Source organism: Mixophyes fleayi, chromosome 1, assembly GCF_038048845.1.
Source record: "Mixophyes fleayi isolate aMixFle1 chromosome 1, aMixFle1.hap1, whole genome shotgun sequence".
Classification (NCBI taxonomy): Eukaryota; Metazoa; Chordata; class Amphibia; order Anura; family Limnodynastidae; genus Mixophyes; species Mixophyes fleayi.
Genome location: NC_134402.1, coordinates 364,042,238 through 364,054,475, shown reverse-complemented (window position 1 = coordinate 364,054,475; position 12,238 = coordinate 364,042,238). Strand labels below are relative to the sequence as shown.

General features: G+C 37.9%; 1 protein-coding gene across 4 annotated transcripts in view; it reads left to right on the top strand.

The window, feature by feature from the left end:
* Nucleotides 1-12,238, top strand: part of TAOK3 (TAO kinase 3) — a 134,610-nt gene that overhangs the window by 67,022 nt on the left and 55,350 nt on the right. For 3 of the 4 annotated variants that reach the window (XM_075178537.1, XM_075178536.1, XM_075178538.1), the window contains exons 12-14: nucleotides 823-990; nucleotides 3,443-3,646; nucleotides 6,957-7,091. In XM_075178537.1, coding sequence (XP_075034638.1) covers nucleotides 823-990; nucleotides 3,443-3,646; nucleotides 6,957-7,091 — 507 coding nt within the window. The remainder of the gene's footprint in view (nucleotides 1-822; nucleotides 991-3,442; nucleotides 3,647-6,956; nucleotides 7,092-12,238) is intronic. The other variant, XM_075178539.1, reaches the window with a different exon arrangement.

Sequence of the window (12,238 nt, the reverse complement as noted above, 5' to 3'; positions counted from 1 at the left end):
ATCCTCACAAACTGTAGGTTCCCTCTTTTTACTCTATGTTGAGCAACTGAAAATTTGGAACAGGAAAGATGGATCTGTGAGGGGCAGGAGGTGTATGAACAAAATAGCTCTTTAGAAAGGTGTTCTGTCCATGCAGTCACTCAGGTACCACATCCACCCACTCCCCACCTGTTCCTAGTTGTTACCTGGTATCCTACAAGCTGAACATTTTGAATTGCATCTCGTCAACAGGGAAATAACATAAGGTGCACTCTGGTTAATCTATAATAACCTTAACCTGTCTTTACTGATTAGACAGGGATAAATGTAGCACTCCTTTTGGACTCTAAATTGTTATTGAAGTTATGGTAAAAGAATTGCAGAGTTTTAGTAAAATAATACAATAGTTAATTTTGTTGGTTATATATGTGTGTGTATGTATAGAACTTGTCACCAAAATATCACTCACTGGAATACAGGCGGGTTATAACTAGAAATGAAGCAAAAACAGTAGTTCTTTAAACATAAAAACAGAAATTTCCGCCTGAGGAACTTCGTTTTGTATTTTTGTTAAGAAAGAAAAACAACAAAAAAAACAATACAATTTACATCCTGGTAAATTTATCAAGCTGCGGGTTTGAAAAAGTGAAGATGTTGCCTATAGCAACCTATCAGATTATGACTCCTTTTTATTTAGTACATTCTACAAAATGACAGCTAGAATCTGATTGGTGGCTATAGGCAACATCTCCACTTTTTCAAACCAGCAGATTGATAAAATTATCACCTAGACTACTAAATGAGATATTAAATTCCTCTATATTCTTTCTTCTTGGGTTCCAGCATGACTTTGTGCGGAGAGAGAGGCCAACACGAGTCCTTATAGATCTGATCCAGAGGACTAAGGATGCTGTAAGGGAGTTGGACAATTTGCAGTATAGAAAAATGAAGAAAATACTCTTCCAGGAATCCCGCAATGGTCCATTGAATGAGTCTCAAGAAGATGATGAGGTAAGACATGGCTGTAGGCCACATGCTGAATGCAGGGCCACTGGGTGGGTGATAGTGTTACTGAAACCTATGGGAAAAAGGTGGCTTCTTGTGGTATTTAGATCCTGGTTCTGGGCTTACTTATAATGCACAGCATGGTGCAGTTGCAGATTTGTGGTGGAGATGGTTTACCCTTCTAGATTGTTGTGTAAAGCTCTGTATGATCTCTAATTGAAGATATTATCAGTGTCTCAAAAAAAGCTAGTTAACTTAAATTTACAGCACAGGATGTAGTATTTTTATAGCCCTTTTCCCTTAGATTAGTTTTAAACAATTATATTGATGATTGAGATCTCAGAAAGAAGGTGCAAGTGAACCAGTCATGTGTACTCTGAAATGCAGCAGGAAAAGTAAAATGACTGCAAAATAAATATACAAATTTGTTACCTGATTTCCCAAAAGCTTACTACTGGCTTCCATTGAGCTCCGAATGAGACCGGTATAAATTCCAAATTTGGTTTTGAAATAAACTTAAGGACATGACTATATTGATGCTATAAAACTACAGAGTTATAGATGTACACGCAGACTGTTCCATTGTTCAGCCACCATAATCAAGGCACTTGCAAACACATCTCATGACCAATCAATAAAAACTGTGAGAGATTACTTATGGGCCTGGCACTCCGCCAGTATGTAGTATAAGCTGTTGACCATTTAATTAGATATTTTAGCACAGACTGTACAAGATGGGATCTCTGGGGGTTGGGGGGGAGCAGCAGTCCTCCTCCTTTGACTTATGGTAACCCCATAGGCAGCTGTAAAGACCCTTCTAAACTTCCAGCATACAGAACCAGTGCACAAATAATCCTTGGAAGATTTGTGTTTGCACTAATATCAGAATATTTAGTACTCCCATTTAGACACTTGATAATATACCTCCACCTAAGTTAGTTTGGAATATACTATACATTGTAGAGGTAAACTTTATACAGTAATTTGTATAGCCTAAACGGCAAAGACTGTAAATTGCAGCGATCTACTGTAGTTTCCATTGTCTACTATACCTACTAACCTGCACCTAAATATATTTTATTTGTATGGGAACTCTGATTTTCCATTTAATAGTAATGTAGCTGTCACACCTTTTTTAATTGTTCTCTGGTATAGAGTGATTCTGTTGTTTATATTGTAATGCATACAGAAATTTACATTTATCTTTAATAGATACTTTGATAGCTTACCATTAATTTATTATTTTTTTAGTATACAGTTTTATTATAAAACATGATTCACTAAATCTAATTTAGAAATGTTTATTTTTATACCTAGTTGACCATTTTAAAATCTTTTTATATCTGCTAAAACTGATCATATAGCTGAAACATTTTTGACAAGTGAAAAATGAATCCATGAATATGTTCATTGTATATTGAGTGAGAAGGTTGTTTTTTGTTTTCTTTTGTGATCCTGGTCTAACCTCTTTACTGAGACTTTGTGGTGCGCAAATTAATTTATATATTAATGCAATGTTACTAACTGTAATATTTATTTTATACAATTAGCAGTGTTTCTACAGTACATTTGCAGTTTACAGTCAGTTATGCATGACCATTTCAGCACCACAGGGATACTTGGTCAATATATTTTTTCCTTATGTTCATAATAAGCCCACTCCTATATTTTGTGATTTTGACTTCTATTAATTATCTTTAAAAAAAATATATATATATATATTTTCAGCAAGGGCTGTAATTGTTGCCTACATACTTTTTTATTGGAGTGAATTAGTTGTTATGCAGGGATTACCCAGTGTGTGAATTAGCAGACTTTAGTGTCCTTGTGATTGTTGTCAATGTGACTGTATTTTATTGTTTGAATAGGACTAAAATAAATTGGCTACTACTAGAAATACCTTTATCACATATAGTGGAAAAAGAATAATTTTGTTGACAAATTTGTATTTCATTTTTTTTTTTTTTTTTTAAAGTATAAAATGCAAATAGGGACACATTTAAGGTGAAAATAAAAAAAGGTTTGTGTATTTGATTTTAATATTGGGTTGTTTAAATTGTGTTACACTATATTAAATTTTTTGAAGGCCTTTTGATTTGAAGTCCCTGTGTGTATAGGTCCATTGTATCTGTACTAGTTTCAGCTTGTGATCTCAGTCTAGAGCTCCAGCTAAAAAGAAAGCCATAAACATTACGTAGCATGACCGGCCAATTGGTGATGGCACAGTTATAGTTCTGCTGTTTTGCAATAGACTGACATGTTGAAGTAATGCAGAATAGCTACATATATTATTTTGAAATCTAAATTCTCACAATTAGTATAATGCCATTGGAGAGTCAATGTTTTTCTTCTACCCAGTTTTGAAATCTTTTCCACAAATCAACATATAATTGCTTGTTAAATTAGATAAAGCATATGCAAGTGGTAATGTGTGAAAACCATTCTACGACGTATGTAGGACAGCGAGCATGGGACCAACTTGCCCAGAAAGATGGACAGCCTTGGCAGCAACCATTCCATACCGAGTATGTCCGTCAGCACGGGTAGCCAGAGCAGCAGTGTGAACAGCATGCAAGAGGTAATGGACATGAGCCCAGACCTCATCCTGATGCCGAGTTATAGCTGCAGTTTTGATTCCACCTCTTCTTTGGTTCCCAAAAAGGTAAGCAAGACTATTCAGTGGGGAACATAGACTTTATTTTATTTTTTTCAATTGCCCTGATACACATTCCTAGCTTCCAACACACATCTGTACTAGGTAATTCTATATAAAAAAAAAAAATAGATAATGCAACTGCTTGTGAGTCTGACACCCAATTTGAATGTGTGTGAATGGTTTAATAAGTAGCTATGTTATAGTAACATAAGCTATATTTAATATGAAGTATGCTAGAGGGGATATGTTAAAATAAATATAAATCTGTTTGCATTCCACACTTGTGTCTTCTGCATCTTATCTGGTCCATGGTACTACTATGCAGGAATTTCTAAGTAGTAGACCAGCAAGGACCCCTGCAGCATGTCACAGCATTCTATATGTAGGTGGCTGCCCCTGATAGAATGCCAGGATATTGAGCAGGGTAATTTGATTTGTGTTATGATACATAAACATACCAGCTCTCAGCCATTGTAAGCTGTGTAGAAGAGACAAGTACTTAGTAGTTATCAGAGACTCCACCAGAGAAGGTGGTTTATCACCTAATTTGTAAATACTGATCCTCATATAGCGTTAGGATCCAAGCAGAAAAAAAGCGTAAATAGTGTCCTGGACAAACCCCTTTTTTTTTTTAATGGAGGGAAAATACTGTCTGTGCATGAGCACACAAATACTGGACAGCTTTATTTTTACACTTCATTCAGAGTTGAGCTAGGACACACCACTCAACTCTAAGGGGCATATTCAGTTAAGCGCAGAATGCCTCCGGAACAGGCGTGAAGGGAAATCTGCAATGTTGCAGTACCGTATTGCCTTAGACAATGCGCGGCTAATTGAATATGTCCATAAATCTGTCCGCACAGGTTAAATCCCCCCCCCCCCCCCCCCTGCAGTACAACATGGTCCTTTTTTTTCTCTCCTGTTATTTATAGCTGTAAATGAGGCCCACTATGTGCAATGGATGTTAGGCGGTCTACCCAAGAATAGCACAAGATGGCAGGGTTTTATATATATATATATATATATAATCTCTTTGCAAAACGCTTAGAATAGTCTTTAGAAATGCACAAGGTTTTTTTTGAGGCCTTCTCAGTTTCAACGTGCACAATATTATCTAAGTCCATATTCTAAAATAAAACTAATAATCCTGAATTTTTTTTATTAATCTTACTGTACCTGCAACAATTCTATAGACAAGAGCAACATGGGCCAGACCGGATTGTAATGTACAGAACTGTTAATGTTAAATGTAAATATCCCTTTTATCATTATCTGTTGTCATGTGTAATTGACAGGGAGGTTGACATGACAAAAACCTTTTAGGAAGGAAAACCTTTGTGACAACAATGTTCTGTGACAAATCATGGTTAATTGGTTGTATAGTGTGCTTCACATGGGAGATCATATTGATGACAATTGCCTTTTATGCTGCCTGTCCCATTTGTAGACACAGTTCTTTGTTGTTGGGACACAAGTACATAACAAATTTAATTGTAGGCATTTTGTGTGCATAATGCCATTGTAGCTCTGTACTAGTCTCTTGCAGAGTTAAACTTCTTGTCTGCCTACAATGGGCAGTTTTACAATTATTAAATAAAACTAGAAACAAGCAGTAGGCCTCTGGTTTCCTTTTGGATATATTTTGATGTGCACCATCAAACACTTTATTTCACACCCTTCACTTGTTGCTCCTCAATATCTTAAATTTGCAACATCCGGTAAAGATGACATAAGATGGGCGCAATGTTGGTCCTAGCAGTAAAATTGATATTTGCCCAATATTACAGTTTCAAAATTAGATTTGTCAAACTAGTAATCTAAAAGAAGAAAATGATTACATTGATACCTCTTTGTAATCGTATAAGCTCTGTGTATAAAGTAATAATAATTTATTTAAAATATTTAGAAGTTGATAGTCATGCATTCTATTCTAGATATATCCATAAACTTCAGTTCCTAAATTAATCAGTCCCAAAAAAAAAGCGGAAGGGGGAAAAAAGCTCTATTGTGAGACCTGTTTCTATACGGAACCACTAAATAGTTTGAGCATGGAAGTATTTTTATCCAGAATTTGTAGGTCCTTAATCCAGCTACAATAGAACATAGGAAGTATATTTAAAGAAGGCCTGTTGGTACTCCTTCCCATCATCACTTAGTTCTCCCTAGCTTCCACCATCGTTAGCTGCAGTGTGTAAATGTTGGAATTGAGTGTAATTTTTGCAGTCAGAATAGCAAATGCCACCATTTTGGGGGTGTTCCCTGCCCTTGACAGCTGTGAAAATGTAATATATTTTTGTGATCACACGGTCTCTTTAAAAAAAAAAAAAAAAAAACAGAAGAAGAAGCCCATTGAGCCCTCCTCAGCGAGGCTGGAAAGTGCTAGAACTGAGCAGGGTCTGGAGGAGCGATCGCTCAACAGCGGCTGGAGCCGAGGCGCGGTGGTGGCGGCGGCCACAGCACCCGCTACTATCTGCAGCCAGACCCGCACGGACAGGGGGGCCGGCCCCGTGCAAGCCGGGCACCGCCACCCCAAAAATAGATCTATTACAAGCTGAAGGGGTGGAGACTGCACAACCAAACCCCAAAAATAGAGCCTCTAAAAGACAAAAGGAGCCACCCGGCTCTGCACAGGGAGCTAGGAGCGTTCAAGTGAATGAGCCAAAGGAGGGGGGGGGGGGGGGTTGTGCCTGATCGGTGGGAGGAAGAGGGAGCATGCCAAGCACGGAGGCACGGCTCTCCCAGCAGCTGCCCTGCCATTGCCGTGTGTAGGGAGAGCTGCAGCCGGCCTGATTTCTCTGTAGCAATTGGGTTATTTAGTGTGTGTGTGTGTGTGTATGTGTGTACGTGTGGGATATAAATAAATATATCTACATAGATTCCCTCCCTGTCCCCTCCTCCTCTGCCTCCTCCTCCGGCTGGATGGGATTGTGGAGCTAGGGAAGCTGCCGTGGAGCCACACAAGCATCTCTTTAAAAGGATCAGCTGACCCCGCCGAGCTCCAGCTGCAATGGGCTGCTGCCGCCTCTCCTCCTGCCCCTCGCCCGGTGGGAACTGCAGGGACTGAACCCCGGGTGGACACAGACATCCATAATTAACGAGAAAAACAAGAGGGGGGGAGTGAAACGGGGAGCAGGGGGGGGGGAGTGAGACAGCGGGAGAGGAGAGAGAGAGACAACTGGGGGGGAGGGAGGGTGGGGGAATCACGTTAAACTATGCATCTCATACAGCCGTGCTGGCGCGGACGGAGGGCTGAGAGAGAAGCAGCAGCCGGGGCCACACGACACTTCTTTCTCCTGCTTTTCACCCCTTCCTGCAGGATCATGCATTCATAAGTGATGAGGCGGACCACAGGGATCCCAGGCCTGAGCTGCGGCCTACCCAGTCAGTGCAAAGTCAGGCACTTCATTACCGGACCCGCGAGCGATTCGCTACAATCAAATCAGCATCTTTGGTGAGCTGCAACATATTTCTATTTTTTTTTTCCCGTTTATTTTTTTTTTTTCATTTGCCATCACCCATCCCCCCCCCTTTCCTCCTCCCAGTACCCCCCCATCGTCTTCTGCTGCACCTTCCCCTCACCTCATCCTGGCACCCTCAACCCCATCACCCCTCCCTCCATAAAAAGAGATTTGCATCTCTTGGTTACCCTCCCCCGTCCCCTATCTGTCGTTCATGTTTTAATGTTTGTTGGCATAGCAACCAGGGCTTGCAAAGGAGGAATTCTAGCCCTGTGCATGGAATACAAAATCCCCTGATATTGAAATTATATATATATATATATATATATATATATATATATATATATATATATATATATATATATATTTATATTATTTACATTATTATTTACACACACAGATTTCTTGTAGTACTGCAATATTAAATGCAAGCTGGACAGGGAGATGTCTCTGAAAAGATGGATTTCTTTGTGTGTGGTTCTTTTTTATGTCACCTGTGTGTATCAATGCCCTCCGTTAAACCTTTCTCTCTATGTATAGCTTTCCTCTTTAGTGATGAGTGGTGAGGTTTTTTTTGTGTGTGTTTTTTTTTTTGTTGTTGCTTGACCCTCCCTGGCTGGTGACGGGTGGTTTGTCTAGTATATTGAGAAGCTATAGGAAGGCATACATGTTTTTGTTGTGATAACACAGAATAATGATGGCTTTCTCCGTATTGCTGTTTGACTATTCATTTAGGGAGCCATTGGTTCAGGGATCAGCTGTGTAGCAATTTATAAAATGTGAATATTTGTGTTGCTATAATTTGCATAGCCCTCCAGATGTTCCTTCTTAAATAGATGGGTGTCCTTGCAAAAAAAAAAAAAAAAAGGGGGGGGGGCTGTCACACCCCTTTTACTATAATATTATATAGAATACACACTCAATCTAATTTTAGAATCTTCTGCCACCGAAATTGTTTTATTGGCTTTCTGGTTGTGCTTATCAATGCTACACTTATGGACAAGAGGCAGACCCGTATTTTGTCGACATCCAGTGATGCTGGCTGGCACAAGTGTACAAATCCAATTCTAGAATTGTTGCTGGTTAAACCAGGGGCTGGTATATGCCATATTGTATAGTATATCGCAGTGTCTGATAAGGCTTGAAAGCTGTTCACATGTACATGCTGCATTTGTAGTGTTCATTTCTAGCATGATGGCAAGATGATATTTTGCAATAACATGGTGATCATAAGTGGAACCATTTTAAATGTTCATATTCTATAATCCCCCAAAGTTCCTATTAAGCAGTACACCTCTGTATTTTCAGACATGTTTTCTGTCATGAAAGGCAATTATAGGATTCTGCTTAAAAAAAAAATGCTTACTCATGTGCAAAAAAAACACCACAATTTTAGCCCAAATTAATTTTATGTCAGACTGCACATGTTGGCAAGCAATAATTAAGCCTTTCTTAGTGCTCTCTGTATCTCCATCACACATTTGCATAATAACTGTATGTAAACACCCTTATCTATGTGCAAAATTTGATGTTGTGTGGATAAACACTCATGAATACATTTAATCATGGTCTATCACTGTACCACCATTTTGTGATTGGCCTTAAATTTTAGAATATTAGTTGGATACGTCCAATTTACCAGCCAAATGAGAATTATTTTAATTTTTTTATAGGGTTTTTTTTTTTTTTTTACTTGTACATAACATTTTATAGTGGGTGTTTCCAAACTTTTTCACCTGTGGGGGAAAAAATGTCACAGTATATTTCTTTACTTTGGTCTGCCTTTGTTTCTAATATGATTTTGGACTTCTCTTCTTGTAACACAATAAAGTAGGCCTCTTCTCCTGGAAATAGCCTTTCCAAGAATATGTATCAGTAGAGCATCAAATTTGTGGCTTTCAAAAATAAATATAGCACACAAATTAAACTGTTAGGCTTTTTATTTTCTACTGTGGCCTTTATAGTTTGAAGCATGTGAGACTTTGATTTGCCAGGTGTGTTGTTACTGGTGCCCCATATGTATACAGAAGTTACTTATACCAACCCGTGGTAACCTTCAGTACAGCATAACAAGCAAGGCCTTTTTTCTGCCAATACTTTGTTTCAAGGCTGCCTGTGGTAGTTATGTATTTAGTTGTAGTTATGGATAAATTTATGGCTAGCAAAACATCATTTGTGTGGTACCTTGAGAGTTTTCATTTTCCCTTGGTCATTGATCACCCCAAGGGTGTATGCTTTAGAAGTTTGCTGTCTATTCCAAATGGCCAAGTGTCATACTCTGTCTCGTGATCTGGCAGTTTGTTTTGTAGGTGTAAAAATGTAACTTTGTTTTTTAATTGTTATTGGTTACTAAACTTTCTAAATGTTTTTTTTTTTAATGTAAATTAAACAATCCTGCATTAAAATTTGATCGTTCAAATTGATAGGGTCTTTTTGTTTTTTGTTTTTTTAAATTGTTAAAATATTCGACAAGTATTTGGGTGTCTGATGCAATCAACTGTAGATGGCCAAATTGATCCGTAATCCAAACATATTACAGGCAAGTTTGTTAGACTTTGATTAAAGCAACTGTATTGTAAATCAAACAATTAGATTCAATCAGATCCTTTTGAATGTCAATCTTATAACTCTCCTATATTGTGCTTGTAGTGCAAATGTGTTTCTGCTATTAAATCATAATTGTAATATTTGTGAAGCAGTCACTTGTTTTTCTTTGTTTATTTTTATTATGATTAGATTCAAAATGTATCTGATTGTACGCTATTGGATTGTAATGCTTGTGTGCCTGAATTGTAAATTCATGCAAATGCAAAGAAAGAAAATCATGAGATTGCAATCCCAAAAAATGATGATGCACTGTGTAGCCAGTTTAAGGCTACTCCTACAACATAACATGCGTTACTCAACTCGCTGCAAATGCTAACGCAAGTTAAAAAAGAAAGAAATATATATTAACTGCATTACATCCATGTACACATTTAATATGCGTTTTACTTAAACAATGGCATGTGACCAAACAGGAAGTTACTTTGTTCAAGCCAAACGCATATGAGAACGCTTCTTAATCACATCTTACTACGGTCACAATTGAGATACATATACGTTTTTCAACTGCGTTGAGGGGCACCAGCACCTTGAAATGGAGCAAGAAACCGTAAAAAGAAAGGAAAAAAAAAAAACACATACTGCAACGTAAGTTAAAATAATGATTTTTAAAATAAAAAATGATTGTTATTTTCACATCCATTTACAGGCGGTTAACTTGTGGTAACGCTTCTATAGTCTGAGATATAGAACAAAATAGTTTGTAGTGATGTGAGAATGGCTTTGTACAGGATGCATAGTTATAAAGTAATCTTTGTTGAATCGCTGTCACATTGTGTGCAGAGTCGCAGCTTCTAAATAAGCAAAATGTCAATAAGTAAAGTAATGCGTCATTAGTGAGCATTGAGGTAAGAAGTTCTATAACTTGTGCATTGGCTTCAGTTGACTCAACAGATTGATATTATTGTCCATAGTTTTATAAATTTTTTATTTTTTTCTTCTTTTATATTTTCATTGAAATAGTTTACCAGGTGGACGAAGAAGTGCTAACCCAATGGTTTATTAGAGTGTTTCTGTAGGTTAATGTCTAGGAGACTGATCGGAGTGATTTTACTATACTGAGAGGGTGATCCAGAAAGTACTGTATTTTGAGATGGCAACGCAGGAGCAGTATGGTAAAAGGCTTTGTTGGGTGATAGAATTTTAAGCAGCCAGCTTAGGAATTGCTGTAGTAGGAGAAAAAAAATGTTGTTGAGTTTGAAGGAATAGCAGCTGCATTTAAGAGGAGCCTGTATGGAGATGCAAGTTAAAGCAATGTGGCTTAGCAATTGTAAGTGGTTTCATATTTCATTTTAATACTTTTGAAGGCATTTGCAGGTAAAGTGTAACGTTTAACAATAGTGCATTTGTAATTCAGTTACATAAGTGTAAATTTAAAATATGATTTACAACCACAGAAGAACGTTTTGCAATGATGGTCATTCTGCCATTGCTATAGAGGTGCTGGAAAATGCACTTTGGCACTAAAAGAAATATTTTGGAAATCAAGCATGTTGTGTATTTGCATTAAGGGCCTGTTCTTGGCGGTAGAGCCACCATTGACAAATTCATCTTGTATGGAGTCCTCAAAATGGTTCTCTCTGAATGCAGCAGTCTGCACTTTTAGTACATGTAGCGTATTGAAGTCAGTAATGTAAGTTTTGCTAGGGTGGTTCTCTTAGTGGCCAATAGGTTTATGAGCATCCGTGGTGTGTTCAGCAGGGCAACTTGCCATAGGCAGGTCTGCAATCACTAGCGAGTATCTTGCCATACTTTTTTTTTTTTTTTTCCTGGATTGGGTATTTTTTACAGTGGAACTCTGATTAAGTAAAAAAAAAAAACTTTTTTTTTTTTTTTTTTTTTACGTTTTATAAAGGGATTTCTTGTAAGGTATACTTCCTTCACACCCCTCCACACAAACAACCCTCGCAAACTAGGGGTGTTAGTGACCCCAATGATTCTGGAGAAACTTATTTATTCAGCTCCTGCAGTGCTATATAATGCTCATGAGCTAGCGTTTGAAAGCAAAGTCCGGCAGATGAAGGTTGTACATGCAGATTTTCAAATCTGCTGCTTTGACAACATGCATTTTTAGTCTTTACCGTTCAATCTGTGATCCTTGGCACATCTTGGAGATGCGGACAGCAGGAATTTTTCCTGATTGGAGTCTGTTTACCTTTAATTCTGCAATAAAGTCCTCCCCCACATATATAGCTGAAGTTAAAATCCTAGCACAGTATTACTTCTGTAATGGTCATGTCTGCTGGTGCCATACCGCTGTGTTCTTTAAAATGCATGATCCTCTTTCCACCACTTCAAATCTAAACGGAGGCCGTCAATGACTGCGTTGAGTGCAGTTACTGGCAAAGAATGGTGTGGTAACCTGTCTCCATATTCTTAATAATGTCACTGGACCGCTTTGTGATGTCACATGGGTTCTTGCTTTGGATAGCTGAATTGGCTATCAAATGCATTACTTACTATTTGGTCCATGTTTACAATCATCGTCATCAATTTATATAGAGCCACTAATTTCGCAGCGCTGTACAGAGAACTC